The 20,288-nt window shown below is 39.7% G+C and overlaps 1 protein-coding gene across 3 annotated transcripts; it reads right to left on the reverse strand.

Moving 5' to 3' along the window:
- Positions 1-100: 100 nt before the first annotated feature.
- pan3 (poly(A) specific ribonuclease subunit PAN3) lies at positions 101-20,259 on the reverse strand. Of its 3 annotated transcripts, none has more exons than XM_034862717.1 (19): positions 20,065-20,252; positions 19,563-19,924; positions 18,499-18,620; positions 17,906-17,978; positions 17,735-17,805; positions 17,447-17,591; positions 17,029-17,246; positions 16,429-16,533; positions 16,288-16,345; positions 15,739-15,900; positions 14,460-14,576; positions 13,914-14,015; positions 12,694-12,859; positions 11,777-11,864; positions 11,482-11,621; positions 7,496-7,625; positions 3,706-3,770; positions 3,082-3,220; positions 101-2,553 (listed from the first exon to the last, which is right to left on the reverse strand). In XM_034862717.1, exons 1-19 carry the CDS (start codon positions 20,082-20,084, stop codon positions 2,413-2,415), a joined length of 2,424 nt encoding a protein of 807 aa, XP_034718608.1. In that variant the 5' UTR covers positions 20,085-20,252; the 3' UTR covers positions 101-2,412. The 3 variants fall into 3 exon arrangements, 2 of the variants coding, with proteins under 2 accessions (XP_034718608.1, XP_034718609.1); XR_004655351.1 differs by lacking the exon at positions 101-2,553 and adding an exon at positions 5,387-5,473 and having other exon boundaries at positions 20,065-20,258; XM_034862718.1 differs by lacking the exons at positions 101-2,553; positions 3,082-3,220; positions 3,706-3,770 and adding an exon at positions 6,961-7,124 and having other exon boundaries at positions 20,065-20,259.
- Between the last annotated feature and the right edge of the window lie 29 nt (positions 20,260-20,288).

Below are 20,288 nucleotides of genomic sequence, written 5' to 3' on the forward strand. Positions count from 1 at the left end.
AATCCCACCCATATGTTGACATAATACTTTCTATAAACTTTCTATAATATTTCGTTTAAAAAAAAACTGTAATGTACCCAATTGCAAGACAAGACCATGCTTTTATCAGTTTTGGTATTCTTTATTAAAATACTGCTGTACACACAAATATTGCAAAATTTGAGACAATGAACACAAGAGGGGCATAAAACATACTAAGATGGTGATTGTAGGTTTGTTGATGTGGGGGAGGAGAAGAATGTCATCCTAATTTTAACTGGAGTGTTTATGTTGTGATGTGGAAGATACTGATATGAGCACTGACATTGTATGGACCGAGTTGGGTGGCGTGTGTGTGTGTGTTGTTTTTTTATAAAGCACCACATTCACCAAATATGTTTTTGTCTGTTCATTTCACTAAAATGGAGGAAGTAGTACATGATCTAACACAGCCAAATTCTTGAAGGTTGGTTACCCTCAAGTAAAGACTATCCACTTCCATGACAACTCGGAAATCTTTACATAAAAGCCAAGACACTGTTCCCGTTGACACAATCCACCTTAAGTTGTCTCTTATCTGACAGTGTGTTTCATATATGAGACCCTGTTTTTCCTACAGGCTTAAGTATGTAACACGCTTTTCAAAAGCTACGGAGAACTAGGCTAAGGCAGAGAAATCAAGAACAGTGGTCAGACAGTGCTTGGATTGATCCCTTTATCTGGGTGAAGCAGGTTTGCACCAAATTTATTTTTAAGAGATTCAAAGCATCAATGGAATATAAACCATACCTTAGGGCAACATAAAATCCCTTACAGCGTGATCTCCACAGTGCCACTTACTTCCTACAACTTCCACCTAAAGACAGCCCACCCACTCCACTGTAGCCCATTTGACTGGAGAGGGGGTAACCAATGACAGCCAAACACATTCAATCATTGGGCCCCACCAGCTGTTTGTCATCCTGAGAGAAATCCAAGCCATCCAATTAAGTGCTGGAGACTGCTTCGTCTCCAGCATGTTTGTATTTCATGATCTTTAAAAGTTAAATAAAACAAGACAAAAAAAGCTTGTGGTGCCTTGTTCTCTCCTTTGCCCTCCATCCCTTCCCCAAAACCCCTGTTGGATTTGGTCCACAGAAAAAAATGAACTGCCCTCCCAATTCCATCATGCATTCTTGCACAATGTCTGGCAAAGAGGAAAAACTAGCTAGAAAAATCGCAAAAAGTGTCACTTTTTCTCAAATGTAGAGGGGCCAAGACCCCGAGGGGAAGGGAAGATTGGGATAAAAGCAGGAGGAAGAGTGCAGAGAAAGAGAAAGACAAAGAAAGGGGAGGTTGGTGGAGGACAGGTGGGGGACAAAATAAGGACATTCCACAAAGAGGCAGCTGTGGCTCCACCTCAACAAGAAGTCCCACCTAAGGGCTACGACCAAGTGCTGGACAGCCAAACAAAAATGACTCATCCTTAAGCAGTTTATGTCACGATAGCGTCCATTGACCAAAGGTGGTTGCTGCATATGTAACAAACAGTTGTGAGACGGCATCCAGAGAAGACACCCCTTCCTCAGTGCCAACAAAAAACACGTTTTACCCCCCCAAATCCCAGTCCATGATAGCCCACCCATCCACACATTTGAGCAGGATGTTCCACAATCCCCTGAACTAAAATGTCATTAATCCATTGATCTTTCTAATTTAAGAATTAAATTGCCCCCAAGTGGTTTGTCCTTTGTGAAGGGGAACCAACAACCAAGGCAAAAGTGGGCTGGCCCATTTCATGAAACAGGTGCCATCCTGCCCCAATGCAAGCCTTGAGTGGTGTATCCCGTCTCCTAGTGCGTCAGAATGAAGGGGTGTGGTCTCCAGCCAGGAGAGAGAAATAGTAAATAGAATGCTGGAATTTATTTTTTGTTGTTTGTTTGTTTTAACTCAGTCTGCTCTGGTATTTATGTCCGTGTGTGACTTTAGCTCTCTGTACACCCTGTAGGCCACTCACACATATTGATAAAAATAACAAAAATTAACAAAAAATTAAAATCTTAGTGCATCCTCCTCACAAAAATGAACCCCAACTGTAGAAATAAACAATAAAAGCCGGAAAAAAGTTCCAAACCACATGGTTTGTTTCTTGTTTTGTTCCCCAAATCTAAAAAAATGTCATCATACTCGTTCGTCACAGGTTCCGTTTATGTCCATTAACATTATTTTCCTTTTGTTTTACGTTTTTCAGCTCCGGGGTTTAGGAAAACTAAAAAAAATACACTTTAGAAAAGCCTTCCAGGTGGACATGGTCAGTGTATGTGACTGAGGTTTACGAAGCCCCGCCCCGCTGCTTTTGCAATGCTGATGTTATCTCCATGAGCCTGGTCCTCCGCTGTAGTGCAATAGTGTGCTCCAGGTACTGGTAGTACCACCCTGAGCCCAAAGAGGGCGCTACAGAGAGCCGGAGGCTGCAGCCTGCAGCTCCTGGAAGGTACTGTCGAAGCAGCGCTTCAGGTCCGAGTAGGTCACAACCAGGACGCTTTTCTCATCCCGAGACACCAGGCTGATCTTCTCAGGAACGCCCGCATCCAGCTGCGTCAACACAAGGAGATCAAAATTGACATTTGAATATAAAATATTTTTAAGGATTGTAGGTAGAGCTGCAACCATTAGTTGACAAGCCAATTAGTCAATTGTCTAAAATCATTCTGCAATTAACATCAAAACTTTAAATTAAATTTGGAATTTAAGATATGGCTTGTTTGTATAATTCATAGTTCAGTACCATTCAGAGCTTTGTTGGTTTTGATTATTAGCATAATGTTGCCATTTAACACAAAATTCTAAACAGTTTTTTGTTAGCTCTGGAGAGCTGCTTCTGCCCACAACCAGCTGCAAACCAAATAAAAGTACGAGATAGAAGTAGGCCAATTATAGACCTACATTTACCCTCTCCATTCTGCAATTGGTAGGCAAATGCGTGCATGTATTTTAGCCGGTGATTATGAAGCATAAACAGATATTCTGATAAAAGGCCACTTTGCATGTTTGACTAATTCATAGACATAAATAGACAGCTTATCATATGTCAGAGTAAAAAAAAGAAGAAAGCTCACTAACTTTGTTGAGACAGGAGACGATGTGACTAAGGTCAATCCATGGCGTCCCAGCTTCTGTCACCTGGTGAAACAGGTGATCCCGGAAAAGCTTCAACAGGTAGCGGTCCCCTGTCTCCGACCACGTTGGATCCTTCTGAAACCTGATTTACATAACACAACGTTAGAGTAGTAACAGAACCACAAATCACTAAGGGTGTGACGAGATTAAAACGTGACGAGATTTCTCGTCGAGGTGAAGTTGTCTCGTGAGGCGATGTGATGTCAGCGTGATGGAGCGTGAAATTACTATTGAAGATCCCCCTGCCACTTTTAAATCCTTTGTGTGCCAACATTTTACTGCATATAATTCATTAATAGTAAAAAAAAAAAAGTTAAATAACATTCATCATTAATAGTTGATTTCAAAATGCACCTAAATTGTTTTGCATTTTGTGATTTTTCAGTTGAATAAAAAAACAATTTTCCATTCATATATTTCCTAGAGGATTTCTTTAAATTTTTTTTTTTAATCTCGTCTCGTCTCGTTCTCGTGAACCCAATCTCGTGATGTGTCTCGTCTCGTGAAGTAAGCCTATCGTCACACCCCTACAAATCACACATACAAGTGGATCTAAGTGCTACTTACTCTGGCCGCTCGTTGATTGTGCCCAGTTTGGCCAACAGGCGGAAGAGACGGCCATTTTGCACCTCCTGCAAATGAATTATGACTGGCATCAACAAAACTTTTTTAAATAGCTATATTGACATGTCTGGCTTTATTGGACAGTCAGTAGTGAAGAGGTAGGCAGGAAACAAGGGGAGAGAGAAGGGTATGACATGCAACACATGTCGAAGACCAGAATCTGACCATGGATGTTGCAAGTGCTGTAGCACCTACAGGGTGCTCCAGCAGTTTAAAACATTTACAGAAAAATGGAGTCAGTCAGCATCTTTAAAGTATGTTTTTGATCAGTTGCAGAGAGGGGATACTGATGGAGTTTAGCAAGACCTAAAACACAACTTTAAGTTTAAAGAATATAAGTATACCAACAGATTGCAAATTTAACAAACTTAAGGAAAAATCTTTGGGCACCAAGTGAGGAACATTTTCGCAGCTGGAGGCAGCAAAATTCAACACAGATTAGAAATACAATCACATGCTCATTTACACTAAACACTACAGCTGAACAGAGAAATCAACCAGATGGGATATGCTGATAAGGCAGGTTGAAGGATGACCAATTAAAGAAAATAAAGAAATACAGAAATAGACTGTGCAGCTAGTGTCAAGAGACAAATGTGCATTTGTACCTTTTTTATTCTCCATTTATCCACAGCAGTGATATTGTCCCAAAACATTTTTTTTTTCCTTTCATAATAGCCGTTTGCCTCTAAATCTACGAGATACGAGACCAAATCACAATAAAAATACAAACACCGCCTCACTTCCTGGCTTTTTTAAAAGATCTAACTTGAAACTTGTAATGGCCAATGAGGGCATCCACGTTATTCTCTGAAGCCTTACAAATCAAACAAGACCTCTCAGAAGCCAATCCGTTTCCAGGAGGCTGGGATAGACTCATGGAAAGCCTATGATACCTCTGAAGTAGCGTTTGATCAGGAAAAAAAAAACACAAAAAAACTTTATTCATGCCTCTGTAACTCGGTTTCAGTAAGGCCTAGAATCACCCTGACACAACAAAAACGTAAGTGTTACCTTTTTAAATTATAACAGGCACACCCCAGAGAGCCAAACTACATGAGAGCTGTACCACTTTGAAATTTAGGTATGCCGTTTAGACTAAAAAGCATGGAATTTCAGCCATTTTGTAAGAGGCACATTTATGAGGAAATAAAGATATTAATGAACGAAAATTGACCAATATCTTTCATGTTAAAGGCAGAAGCATATGTGACAATTCCTACTTAAAATGGACCCTTTTAAAAATAATAAGACTAATCATCCCTGCAGAGAAACACGGTCAGAAACCGAAACCTCTGTCACTTGACTTTCTGTCCATACATGGTGTTGGACCATTTTCTCACAGGTTCCAGGAGACAGTTCCTCTTTACTGAAAGTCAACCAGCAACTGCATTTTACAACCTGCATTTTTTTTTAATACATCTACTATTGTTTGCAGTCTCATCTGATTGCCATTGGAAATTCGAAACAACATTCACAAGCTCCAAAATCACAGAATAATTCAAAAAGCTCCTTAACATCAAAAAAGGTCAGCTGACTTATTTGACTTTTTGGCTGCAGTCTTATTATAAAATATGAGCACCTCCAGATGAAATAGTCTGTTTTCGAACAAGTTGTAGCTCACCTTTCACCTTTGCAGATATAATTTACTCCTGCCCCTCCCTTTTCTTCCTCCTCTCTGCCTGTTTCACCCTGTCAAACGTTTTCTGCACTGTTGGACAAAGTGAAAATTATTGAAAACCAATCCACTGACCATGTTGGCATCCTCCAACACTAGTTGCTCTAGACTTACTTGTGTGGAAACAAGTTCATTAAAATTGGATATCTAACAACAATACCTTACTTTTCAATACAGATGGTGTCTTTTAGGAGCCAACATGGCTGTTACTGTTAACTGCATCCGGTGGTCTTTTGTTGCCTGTCAATCCCCTCTATCTGTACTGTCTAAAGTGCATAAGAAACCCTAAGAAACAATTTCTAAAAAAAAAAAAAACATTAGCTGTCTTATGACTGTTGTCTGCTTGACAACATGCAGAGCTTCACTGGAACCTCTATGTTTACAGGCTTGTGGTGATGTGCAATGTGCTAAAGAAAATCTATGTTTGGTACTGCCCATTTGTTCTGTTTTGTCATGGTTGTGTGCAATAGACATTACATTTCAATTCATTTTGATTTTAAATAATTTTGATTTTAAATTTTGAATTAAATTTAGAAAAATTGTGGCCTAGTGCTCAGCAATGACAGCTTTGCAGGTGGTGAATGTCTTTTATTGTTCTTGCTCAATACAGAGCAATATATTTGTTTTAAAAAGTAGAAAGCAGGGCTACAGACTGCAACCAAACGCTTGCATCATGAAACCATGTTTTGAGATGAGTGCGAAAAAAAAAACTGTTACTACTACTGAAAAAACGTCTGCAGTGACTGAAAGGACATTTTTTTGATTTTGAGCTAGGACAAAATGTTAAACAATAAGTGATATAGTCTCTAAACATGTGTGAGTGTTATGTCATGGCTGCCATTTTCAGTTCATTACAGCAGGAGGACAAGCCTAAACTACTTTACACCTTATACCTTTTTATCTTAACATCCCAAGATATGTGACTTTGTTTTCTTGGCTCTGCACTTTACGTTTAAGTTCACTTTAAGTTTGTGTCAACTAACAATGAAAGCTGTTTAAGGTGTGTTTCTAACAGAGGAAGTAGAATGTTGAACGTTTCCTGTCAACAAAAGTAAACAGTTGACAATTCACAATATTTTATCTTCTATTAATTTTAATACTTATACATTGTTGTATGGCATGATAAATAGAAGGCTTCATATACACCCGGTGATCGGTATCAACCAATACTGCTTCCAGCAATCGGTGATCAGCCCCAAAAATCGGGATCGGAGCACCCTTACTACTCGCACATTTGCGACCTGCAAATTTGACGACTTTTCTTATTTTATTTCATGTTGAATAACAAGGATGGAACGAGTGTGCAAAAGTTGATCATTGTGTGTCAGAGTTAGGGTCTGTGAGCAATTAGTCAACAGCGTGGTTAACATCTATACTTCTGTCCCGCTTTTGTAACGTCAAATGTAATCATTTACCGTAACAGTCAACCAAAGCCAAACATGCAGATGCTTCAAAATCATAATGTTGCAGTCCATAATATATTTATATGTGGTGATCCGCTGCTGAAGTTAATCTATTTTGTTTGCTAAAAACTACATTGCAGCAGATCACAGACAGGTTTGGCCAAAAAGGCTAGCTATTTTTCTAGCCCAGTTTTATCACTACATTCTGGTATTTTCTTGTTCTAATCATTAGTTGTTCTCTGAACTTATGTTGCCTATATCTTGTGAGACCAGCTGGACATCTAACAAAGGCTGAAACAGAAATCATTTGCAAATAGGAGGTAAAAACTAACAAACTACTTTGTTTAGCGGTTGTGTACAGAGTCTGCATGGAAAGGGGAAGTAACGAGAAGAAAGATGAGGTGATGGTCGTTTTTTTCACACATTTAACTTCTATGACAGCTTAGACTAAATTCAAGACGAGACTGCAAAGTATGTACCGTACAACATCCTGTGTGCACACAACTTCCCTGTTAGCTGAATAAACCAAAGGCCTATTTCAAGCTACCACCCAAGAATACTCACGCCACTTTATGCTCTATGCATTGTGAGATGCAAACTTTGTTGTTTTAATAGAGTATTGCTGAACAAAAATCAAATTCCCACCACATACCTTGGCCAGATCTTCCTCAATGACATCATTTCTCATCTGCGATGCATCCAGTTGTGTGTAGAATCGCGCTCCAATCATTGGCATAATGTCATTGACGCTGCGAAGACGAGACTGTTCAGTCAGCAGATACCTGCACATATACAAAAACATCAGATTTTGCCTTCAGGTGAGGCTGGATCATAGACGTAATTTACAGGGTTGCATTTGCATTAAAAACTGTCCTGTGCAACCCACCCAAAAACATATTATAGTTTCCTTTACGTAATTAAAGACATTTGCACCATAAATTGATGCAGAAAAGGCACAAATTCTTGCAGACAAATTCACCACATTGCAGAAAATTAAGTGTTAACAACTTCGCTAACAACTTAAATTCGGTGGCGTGTGGTGGCCGCTATGTTGAATGTAAATAAGAAGCTGCTTGGTCGACCTGTTGTGCGCCAGTGTGGCATCATGGGAGCACCATAACTACATATAGCCACGCGTGGTGATCCCGACACTAGTTGCAGTCTTCTCCTGAACAAAGGTGGCAGAACTGAGGGAAGACTGCAGACTTTGCTATTTCTACAGACTAGAAGAAAAAATGTAAACAATGGTGAAGAAAAGAAGCACTTTAAATACTTCAGAATTTTTCCGCTTTGTTGTGCGGCACTGAAAAAAAAAATAGTTGTGCACGACCTTTCGTCACAAACTTAAAATACCGGCCACCAGCAAGATCTACGTCATTTTGACTTCCCATTGGGACGCAACAAGTCAGCTGCGGCGACTGTAAAAAGGCATTAACACTCCATGGAAAATTATGGAATGGCTGTGGTGTGACTGCAAGCAGAGACATTGCAGGGATAAGTACTGGCCTGTCATTTCCCCCATCTATTCTGGCATTGCAATGGCAAGTGTGAAGAGGTGCGAGGCAAAAATGTCCCTGAATTTGGCTGCATGTGTTAATGGTGAATATCACTAGCAGGGCCTAAAAGGTTATCCCAGTAATTTACTGGGAACTGTGTGAGAAAATGGTTTAGTCAAAGTGCTGAGTCAAAGGCAAATGGACTTACGGTAAAATCCGCAAGCTCATTTGCCTTTGACTTCGCACTTTTAGATAAAATCCCTATTGCTGATGAAACGGCCATCACGAACTACACAACTGATGAGGGTGTACGACAACCTTATTAATCTGAGTTCTGGGAAATAGATATTTTTGATAAACAGTATATGTGTGAAAATATATAGAAAGTCACATAAACTGTAGTAATTTATCGGTTGGCCGGTATATTGGGCTGATGTTTGCGATATTTGCATTGTATCGGCAGATACAATATTATTATACAGGTATCTCTGTGTTGCTGGAGAGACGCTGCAGTTCACGCACTGCCCCTCCCCTAGTAGCAGAGTGCTGGAAGCCCTTGTTTTAAACTTTCAAAGCATCTTCCAACTGTTAGACTTAGCTGAAATATTGACAAATGTTGAACGTGGAAACATGTTGCTCTATATGTGCTTGCAACTATAGCTAAGCAAGTTTGTGGGTCCAAATGGAAAATGCAAATACTGAATGCCTTGGCAATAAAACTTCTTGCCATTGTTATTAAGGAACTGCAAGTACCTAAGTTGTAGGTCATCAGTTTTCATACGGCAGCTGTTACAAACACTGGTTATTGGATTCAGTAATACCAATGTTTTGTGGTTCCGAGTGTGGTATTTGTGGGAGTTTTATTCAGCGACCACATGGCTGAGGTTTGGACGCATGCGTGTCTCTCCCTCTCCCTATTCTGTATGAATGTAAGAGGATTGCAGAAGGGACACTGATCTGTCTTTTGTTTATTCTTCTTAAAGAAATGGCAGAGCAGATTCCAAAAACAAATGAAAGTGTGGCAGCATTTTAAATAAATATTCTTACTTGTTCTACCTCATCTGTCTTGAGGCAATTTTAGACCCCTCCATGATTTCTAAGTAGGAGAACTTGCAAAATAGCAGGGTGTTCCAATACTTATTTTCCTCACTGTAAATTGAGGGCGCAAAAGCAGTATTGGCTCCAAATATTGGGCTCAAGAAAATTGGCAACTCTTATCAATCATCGGCGATCGTTATACATTTGATTCTGTATTATAAATTGATTGTTAATGCTGTTGATTTATGGCAATATTGGTTGTAAAACTGGTGATTTGTGCTGCATCTTACATGTTTATCAAATTATATCCTGGGCTTTCATGAGAGAGTGAAACCATGGGATAATTTGTGGCAAAGTTACAGCATTACTGCCATGTTAACATAAGACTACTTCCTGTGGCCTGAGGAAAATTAATCAAGTCGCTTGTTGCCAACAGTTGAGGAAGTGAACTGATGTGTTCAATCATGTGGGTATGAGGATGTTAACAGATATTTTCTGTTAACATGTTACATATACAAGGGCATTGTCCGAAACCTGGGCTGACCAAAGCCAGGTAGTGGGCATCAACTTTTTAGTCCAAATTTAAATCAGGACAAGTGAGTGACATCAGTGGCTGTGTGGTCGTGCAAGTAGAGCAAGCGCTGAGTAGCAAAAGTAAAAAGAGATAGCAAAAAGAAGGTAAAGTGAGTTAAAAATGAAACAACAAGCTTCTTAAGACACAGTGGCTTCATCTTTTGTCAATTAGAGCCAGTAAAGTGAAGGGCGTTACGCCCCAAAAAAGCACCAGATTAAACCTTACAACATATGTTGCAGCACAGTGTCCCGCTGCTTTCTCTTCTCTCCTTTGATCTATTCCACAGACAGTTCAGAAAGCTCGATTGTCAATGCCGCGGGCAGACGCTTCGCAGCACAGCGGTCTAGCAGCTGAGCAGACAGAGCAAACGGGTTGACTTGGCAGTCTGTTAACTTGTTGCTCACTCTACCAATATAAGCTGCTATGTTTTAGGCTACAAAACGGGCCTGCAGGCTAAATTTTAGCAGTGTTGTTTTGTCAGATTAGGCTATAATCAGAAAGAAAGTCCGCTAGGCTGAAGTGTAATGGTAAAACACAGGAGTAGTCACATTAATGTATCCACCTCAGTTGAAAACAGATAAACGTCTTCATTAACGTTAATGGCTAATGTTAAGATACCTGTAGAAATAATTCACAATAATCAGCTACACAAAAGAAATATTCCATATATTTAATGGACTGTCCATCCTCTTGTGCAAAGCTGGAGTTTTTTTTTCATAATCTCTTGAATATAGGATAGATAGATGGGGATAACAAAGCGATTATTATTATTATATTTCCTATCACATAACATCTGTTCTCCTGTAACTTCCACCAGCAACAAAATGTAAAAAAAAAAAGATGACGTCATCACAGCGGTAGAGTCACGTCAGTGGCAAAATTGTGGTGATTAGCGTTGGGTACCGAAATCCGGTTCCACTATAGAACTGGTTCCTACGCAACCAATAGGAAAGAGACCGGATTAGAACGCAAATTTCCGTTCCTCATTTCAGTTCCACTTAATGTGTTGACTGAAATATTCTCCCTCTGTCGCTCCAGAAGGAAATAAAACTATCACACCCTCTCTGTAGTCTACAATTAGCTAGCTAACGTAAATGTAGGCTAGTTTTAAAATGTCATATTTTCCCTCTGGGCTCTGGTTAGCATACCAACTTTACATTTATTTTGTTGTTGCTTGTTAATAGTGAAACTGTTCTGTATTGTTAAATATTGTAGTTGAGTGTTAGGTGACTTAGGTTTACTTATTATATATTTTATAAGTACTAAAAAGTTAATATATTGTTAAATTAAAAATTTTACAATATATTGACTTATATAAACAAGTAAAAATAAAACTCTATAAAATAGCCTCTCTTTGATGTCATTTTTCATCTTTCAAGAATTGGTTTAGGAATCAGAATCATTTTACAAGTACAGGTTAAGCATCAGAATCGTAAATGGTGCCCAACCCTAGCGGTGATCTGGTTATCGTCACAGCCCTCAAAATGGAGAACACATTCTGATCCATGTTGCACCCTCTCCCTTTCTTACAGAATGAGGTTCTTGAGGTCTGAAGAGTAGTTGATAGACACCAGCTCCATGGCCTTCTGCAGGTTCTCCCTTTGAATACCAGCCAGGGAGTTACATGCCAACGCCAGCACCACCTTGCCCAGTGACACGAGGTCTGCTTGCTAAACAACAAAAACACATCACAGAAATATCAATGATATAAAGTCCCATTTTTAAAAGGTGCTTTAACAACACATGCTGAGGTTAAGTAGATGAGCAAAACTCTTTTATAAATCGTTCATGTGTAATTGACTACAAACTACATCATGGAAGGTACCTGGTACTGTGGCATTAGGGCAAGATGATTGGTCTGACTGTTGTCAAAAGTTAAGACATCAAACACCCCAACACAGTTCACCCGTAACCTGCAGACATAAGAGACCATTATCATTAATAGTTTATATGCATGTCTAAGTGTAGTGAACCACATGGTTGTGAAAAATGTAAACATCAACTGAAGATACTCTTCCGCTTGTACTGTATTTACAGTTAACACTTTCACACATTCTGAGCTGGAAATTAAAATTCATGCTGTTATATCCACTACTTATGTTATGAGCTATAATCAACCCATGCTGAATGGTTGTGTGATTGTGTGTGTGTGTGTGTGTGTGTGTGTGTTTTGGGGGTCCAATAATTTGAATAGTAAATAGATTAATACTATTCAATGTGATTTTTTTAAATAAATATGTTGGCTAATCTCCCTCTTCTCACCTTGGCCTCCCCGCATGTGAAAACACAATGCTTTTGTCATGTCTGATGAACAATACGTAGGTGGGAGTAAGAAAAACAAGGTATATGGAGATCTTAACATCACGGAACACGGAACGTTAGAACATGGGAAGTGAAATGATGCGGCTGGAAATCAGACCCTGCATGGGAAATAGGTTTAACATGACTTTGAAATCAACATCAGCTAATTCTTGTTTTCTGACAGTGTCACAAGTTATATGAACTTAGAAGCCTCATGGGGAGACAGCTAAAGATAATGTTAGCTGCCCTACAGCTGTCAGAATAGCTTCAACTTCATATATTACCGTGTAATAGCTGTATTCTCAGTTACGTGACAATCTGCGAGAAACTGGTTGCTTATAAATCACTAAAATAGTAGGGACAGAACCGTTTGGCTTATGAAATTTGAATGGTATTATAGAGGAAGATTGACAGCACTATAGTGTGTGGATGTGAGTGTACCTGGTCTTGCCAGTAATAAGAATCTTGCTGGGGTCCATGACACGGCAGGCCAGTCCGGCAGTGTGGATGGTGCGCAGGGCCGAGCTGAGCTGGACAATGTAGGCCCATATCAGAGACTCGGGGAGCAGACCTGCATGCTGCCGTGGCGGTGGGGGTTCATGTTGTCCTGCACAGAGAGACATGCTTTATCACACAAACACAGCCTGACGTGTTAGACATTACTCATGAACTAAACCTCCAACTATTTATCTTCAGGATAAACCTTCTCTCACAGTTCTGACGTCAATTAGACATGTCAACGTTAGTCAATCTAACCAAATTATTTCTGTAATCTATTTCATGCTCAACCTCATCTTCTGATTTTTCTCTAGAAGGTCAAAACTGTATAAAAAAAATACCCAGCATTTAAGCCCAAGGTGACATCTTGAAATTAATTATTTTGTTGGACCAACAGTCCAAAATTATGATAAAAATGAAATCAGCTATCAGTTCAAAACTTTGTCTTGCTTGTAATTTTCTGAAACTCTTGCCAAAAGCACTAAGGTGACACATGGCAAGTATCAGAGTGTGTACTGCACAACAAACAATTTCACACTGAAAATGCTGTGATGGTCAGCAGGTTTACCTGAAGAAATTAACTTGCATTAAATAATCCAGTGTTTGAGGTATTTTTTTGTATATGTGCAATGCTATATAATTCACATATTATGATTTGTTATCAGTGTTTGCTACTGACTAGACAAAGCCCAGGGACTGAATGGTTTTGCTTCCTCTGTCTAGATTCCTGTAGGTAGGCCTGACAGCACCTGCCCTAGGATCAGTTTCAGCCACAGTTTCCTCCAAGTCCCCACATCTCTCTTGCACAGAGATACACGTGCCAACTGTCAAACTAGGACATTTCACAGACTCCTAACACATGAATCTTTTTGAAACCTCAAGACATCTACAAGAGTAGTTTAGACCTTTAAACTTCTTGGGGAAATGTCTTTTTTTTTTTTTAAATAGTAAACAAAGTGGTTTCCTATATACAGTGCAAGCCATGAAACACCGGATGAGAGCACAACTGCAGGCAATGCAAACCTGAAAATGCACACCCAAATAGACATAGGCTTGATGACCTCATTAGCAAACAAGTAAATAAACTCAAAATGTGTGAAGCAGAAGGGTGCAGACAGGCGTAGAGGGGATGCTTCAGTGTGACTGCGTGAAGACCAACTCACCCCACTTCCTCTTGGTAAAGTACGAGTCTGCTGCTGGGTCATTAAAATGTCTGCTGAACATGGTTTCTGCACCCGCATGAAAGTCATAGGAGAACACCAACGCTAGGGCAAAAAGGTGGAAAAGAAACAGTCTATTCCTACTTGTTTTCAAATAATTGACACTTTGTCCTACATTTCACTCCATAAGGTGTTTGTCTTTCCCATCAAATGGAAGAAAAAAAAGTACAATACCTAGTTTCTTTCAGCCAGCTGGTAATTTATTACTTCTGCTAACTTTTGAGCACTAAGTAAGAAAACATTTGGTGAGAATTTACCATTAAATAAAGCTTGAATGCAACATTAAACCATTCCACCTTATAATTTAACATTTTTAGTTGAATACCAAGAATTGCAAATGTAAAACTACAATTTTACAAATACTACAATTGTAAAGCAGATTAGGTCTGGATCGTGTTAAAATTACCATGACAATGAAACAGAAACATGAAATTATTTTTGCGAACAAGTACTGTACATATAAATTGCTTTTACACAATGCACACTCACAGTGGTCTCCAAATGCCTTTGTGGTGAAGACCTCCCTCAGCATAACAGAGTTTGAGTGCTGAATCTTCTTCCACATGTCTACCAGCATCATGCACTTGGTGTTAACAAGGCGGAAACCTGGACACACAAATATACACAACAGACATACAGGCAATTAGAAATTGATCAAATATATCTTACACTATCACAGCATCCTGTGCCACCTTTAAATTTGATAACGGCAGTGACACAACCAATGGATTTCATGTTTAATCTAATGCAAGTAAGGGTTTATCACTGCTCAACAAAAAAATACTATTAAGAACTCTTAACTTTTCTGCACAGCAGCAATGCATTATTTTCGCTGTAAAAAAAGGAAAGCCAAAGTTGTTTTCTTCCTGACAATAAAAGCTTATTTTCATTAAAACAAGTCAAATATATTATATCGGATAACTACTTTATTTTTCTTTTAAATGCAGTTTTAGATGCTTAAGGTATATTTTCTATAAATATCCATCAATGTGATTAAAAAGGGGTAATTTAGGAATGATTACTTCACTAGAATCACAAAAAAAAAAAATGTGTATGCTTTTGATGCCAGTAATTATCTCTACCAAGTGCTGCAAGTTACTTTTATACTTAAATGGTTACATTAAAAGGAATACTTCACCCTCAAAATGCCTATTTGTATATCAATTACTCAGTGTTTCCTTAAAATTATAGAGAAACCTTCTTGTCGCAATAAGGTAATAGGGGTCCACGTTTAACAGCAGCAAAACTACATTAAACATCTGTTTACAAACTCACACAACTCGTGCAGTAACTGCCAACAAATCTTCTGCTCCTCATTTGAAAAGCGTGTGCAGGCCACTAATCATCTGTGTGAGTGAGGCTAGGTAGTGTGCATGCGCAAGCTGGAGTCAATGTGGAAGGGTTGTAATTCTAATGTGAGTGGCAAGTACAAAGCATTCAACTGGCTAAACTATAATTGAATAATACTGCATGAGTTGAGTGAGTGGGACCTTATTACTTCAATGCATCAAGACTTTTCTCAGTTTTTTTTTAATTCTCTGTACACCGGGAAGGCATGAGACAAAAAATATTGGTATTTTGCATTTTGGGGAACAGTCTGAGAGTCATGTGAAGGAAATCCCAGCTTGCAGTTTTTTATTAGTACTTCGAGTACAGATCCTTTAAGAGTCAATACACAATTACATAATTTGTCACACTGGCTATTTTGTTGTGAGATGTCTGTATTATGATTCTTTGGAAGACAATTCCTTATCGCCACAATAATTACCGTGTATCCTCCTCAGGCAGTAAGGCAGGTCATCCTTGCTGTTGACCGCCTTGTAGCAGGAGGTAATGTAGCTGAAGTTGCTGGTCTTCTGCATGCGGTTTGGTGGAGGGAGGGGCTCGAGGGGGAAGAGGCTGTGGTAGCTGTCCACCTCAGATGGTACATCTGTCAAAAACAAATGTAGTTTCAGAAGAAGAAGACATTTGTACACAAAAACACAATCAAAAATGGATCCAATAACTTTAAGTACACTATGTCCTAGCCCATATGAACAATTACATAGCCCTTTTTTGCATGCCTGGCAACATCCTGGAAGCTAAATCCCTAGAGACCAAAAACAATTTCATCACACTTACACAATAACATGAGGATATCAACTTATATTTGTTTAAGTAAACAATGCTGGTTTGTTGTCTTGTAAACCCCAAAAAGCATCAAAATGGTCTTTTGTTCAAGACAATGCACACTTTCAACAAACTGTATGAAAAAGATTTTTCAACAGTTATTTAGAATTAATAAGAAGCTCTGTTGTGATAACAGTAGACCCTTTACCTGGGTTCTCTGAATGGTCAATCTGGGCCATGGTTATCAGATGTCTGTTTATTAACTCCTGGAGGACAAATAAGAAGGCATCAAATCAGACACTACCAAGACAAGGGAGATTGTTAGTGAAAAAAGTTGGGCAAAAAATACCTGTCGAAGTTCATCAGCCATGAAGAAGGACGGGGCATTGGCTTTTGGCTGCATGTAAGCCACATGGGGCGCAGTGGGAGGATAGATATGGTAGGTAGGAAACACCTGCGAAGAAACCAAAAAACAAAGCTTCCTATTTGTTGAGAAATAAAAACCGGTGCAATCATACTTTACTTTTTTTCAACTCTTAGTAGGATTCTAACAAAGTGTTAGGAAGGTTACACAATAGCACCTTTACCAAAATAATAACCCCTTACTGGCCACATTGAGTGTAGTTTTCTTTAGATTGGAAACACAGTGGAGTGGAGTGTCTGCATGAAAAAAATGCAGTTCACAGACAAAATGTAGGGCCATGTGCAGAAATTTAGGACTTAACGCTTTTGCTTCTCAAAAGCAAAAAACGAAAGAAGCAAACAACAGAGCAATATTTAAATGTAGTCAGATTTAAATGCAGTTTCCTTATTCACAATGCATAGCTACAAATGTGATTATGTGATGTGTTTTTCTTGTATGTTTGGTTAGGACTATAAATGTATTTTCAGCTTTGATATGCAATTATTTCCAAACTAAAACACAGAGTAGCCCAGTAGCAGCACATACCATCCCAGCCATTGGTGCTGGGGTGTTGTCTGTGTAGAAGTAGGTGGTCCCCCCTACAGTCTCTTTCTGGATTATGTGAGTGCCCTGGTCAGCTGCAGTGGTGGGCACCATGTAGTTTGCAGGGTTTGGGGTGTGACTGCGCCGACGAGGAGCAGGTGAGGTGTGCGGTGTGATTTTTGGGGAGTGGAGAGGAGAAGATCCGGCAGACAGAGACATGCCTAAAATTGGAGACAAAGAGTCTGCTTTATTCATCAGTAGCACATGTTGTGCTGTCCACTGGAGGGAATTTCCAAATTTACTGAACTATACTGTATTAGAGCTAAACATGCAAACCAAAACTGAGCCATGTAAAATGTAGAGCAAAGCAGATATCACAGAGTGATTTCTTTGTTGGTGATGCTCCAAAAAAAAAACTCACCAGGAGCAAGTGCAGCAGCTGTTGAGCTACTAAGGCCAGGATGTGGGAAGATAGGCGAGGGGAATGCCTGGACAGTGGACTGAGCCATGGTGGCCATTCGTGGAGCTCCTTTAGGGATGAATTCACTTGCTGCAGGGTTTGGAGTCTGGTAGCACAAGAAAAAAAACATGTAAGAGTTACATGAAATCTACCACTACTGTTAGAAGCAATAAAAGACAAGGATGGAAATTAAATGTATCCTAGTTAACTCTAAAGTATATGTCGTGGACGGGATACTTGTGTGCTTACCTTTCTCCTTTGGGAAATGCTAAGGGCACCAAAATCACTGAACAGTGAAGATGTCGGGGAGTTCACTGGATCTGTGAAGCCCAAAGAGTGTAAGGAGTTCAGCAGTGGTCCTTTCAATAGTCAACATATGAGTACTGACCACATCTCCACAGATCATTCAAACAGTCTTACCATGAGTGCTGTGGCTAAAGTTTTTGGCACCATCGTTGAGGAGACTGGGAGAGCTGCTGCTGGTAGTCATTCGCTAGAAAGGACAGCATCAACAACATTTTATATTGTTCATTTCACGGTTTTCACTGCAATACATCCTGCTGATACTTATATTTTTACTGGCCATAATAGTCTTTAAAAAAAAATGTATTGCACACTTATATTTATACTGTTTCTCTTTTTACTTGTCTTCTGTTTCTTTTATCTGAGCCTTGCAACGTAATCTCGCTCAACTGTATAATGTGAATGTGCAGTTGAATGTCAAAGTCTGTCAAAGAACAGACATGTAATAGTACTCTAATGTGCATCCTTCATCATCAATAAATTAACACCAGATATTATTGTTATAATAAAAATTGTGTATTTAATTAAAACAATATCCTAGCTATATAGTAAATAACTACATAAATGCAAAGGATTTCATCAACTAATGCCGTTCCTCAGTTTATTTTAGGACCTTAAACAACAATCCGACCACACTAACATTACCTTTCAAAGCACTTTTTGCCACACTGTATGTTAACACTAACTATATATCTACAGCTTCCCTTTACCTGCATCATTGAGTATTTAGACTCTGCTGGGCTTCCAAACCCATTGACCCCAATAAAGCTGCTGCTGAAGTACGAGTTTGTGAGATTGGCATCGCTCAGGGTTGCACCCTCCATCCCTGGGACTGTAGATGACAGAAACTAAAGTTTAGAAAATACAAACTGCAGGACGATTGATATAAAATAGCTAATTCTTTTATTTAACAGAAGCAAGATAAAGAATGCATGTTGATTTCAGCACTACCGAGTGTTTACAAAGACAAAAATCACAGAGCCACTTGAAAAGCATGAAAGCAGTTACAGTTACTACAACTGCTACAGAATTAGCCACTACTAATGTCTACCACAGGCAACATCCACTGGCTTGTATCATCTATTAAAATTCATTTAAGCAAGAATGGTTACAGGTTAAAGAGGACGTAGTTAACTTTTGAGTTGCATGTAAATTTGTTTACGTTGGGGGGAAAAAACACATCACTAAATAAATGCCTGTTGACGTTATGCTAATGTTAGCAAACATTTAACTTAAGCTACATCTATACATTAACAATACAGTACACGTGAACAACATTTAACTTGCGAAAAACTAACGGCACAAGTAAAATTGATAACGGCTACTTGAAGGCAAAGACAAACATATTAAAGTTAGTTAAAGCGGCCAATTTAACGCTAATTTAGCTAACACTAGCTTGCTCATAGCTACACTAGCTAGCCGTAGTTTGTCGCGGATTGTGCCCACTCACAGCTGTCATACAAAACAGCGGGCCTCCTCCGTGTGAGCTGCAACAGCATGGCTAATGTTATATGTTGTGACAAAACATAACAATACAGCCTGAAGACAAAGCTAACGTTATTCACAGGGCAGCCAAAGAGCACGTGTTTGCTGGCTGCATACTGATGGCTTGACAATGTTTGGCAGGTAAATGTTACGTTAACACGTCGTTTAGAGGTGAAGAGGCCTCACTAAATCCTCGGACTAAATTTTAACAAAGCCCAACAAGGCCCAAAAGTAAAGTCAGAGTCGGCCACCCCGTATAAGGCCTCGTCTTACTGCAATTGTTACTTACTGGTTAATAGCTGCCCCTCCAGAGACGTGCTTGCAGGGCCCAATATTTCGCTTTTCTTGGACACACCAGTCCCCCCGCCACCCGGACAGGCCGCCGCGGAGCTGCCAAGGGAATACACAGCTGGCGTCCCGCCACCCCCAGCCATGGACAACGGGACGGGGCTACCGCCTCCGTGCAGCGGCAGGCTTCCCATGGACGGATCGTCATGCAGGAACTGACACTCGTCTCCATAAAAGCAGGTTTTGTCTTTCGCGTAATATCGGCAAAACTTCACCTTCACATTGGGTATCCCGACACCCCCGAGCGGAGCAGCTGAGGCTGGGAGTCCACTGTTCATGGCACCGCTGCTGCCGCCACCGCTGCTGCCGGAAGACACTCAAACATAGAGAGACGCAAATAGCTAGCGAGCTAGCCAGCTAGCCTGCAAAACAGTTTTCCCTTAAAGGAACGGATTTAAATCACTTCAGCTGGTGAAGAAAACTTAAAACGCAACAGTACTCACATTATAAGACTAAGATGCATTTTGGTTTGAGATATTTCTCTGCATGCGTGAAATCCTGGTCGTAAGTGTTGTCGCTAGCCATGCAGCTGCCTTCTTCGCTGAGTAGCCTGTTGTTGTTTTTTGCTTGCAGTCAGGCTGCTCTGCTAGGGACCAGCTAGCATTGCTTTGCATTGTGGGTACCGTGTTTGGCAACGTTTACTGCTGCAAATACAAGCCGCACTTAG

The sequence above is a fragment of the Etheostoma cragini genome, chromosome 22 (genome assembly GCF_013103735.1).
Source record: "Etheostoma cragini isolate CJK2018 chromosome 22, CSU_Ecrag_1.0, whole genome shotgun sequence".
Taxonomy (NCBI): Eukaryota; Metazoa; Chordata; class Actinopteri; order Perciformes; family Percidae; genus Etheostoma; species Etheostoma cragini.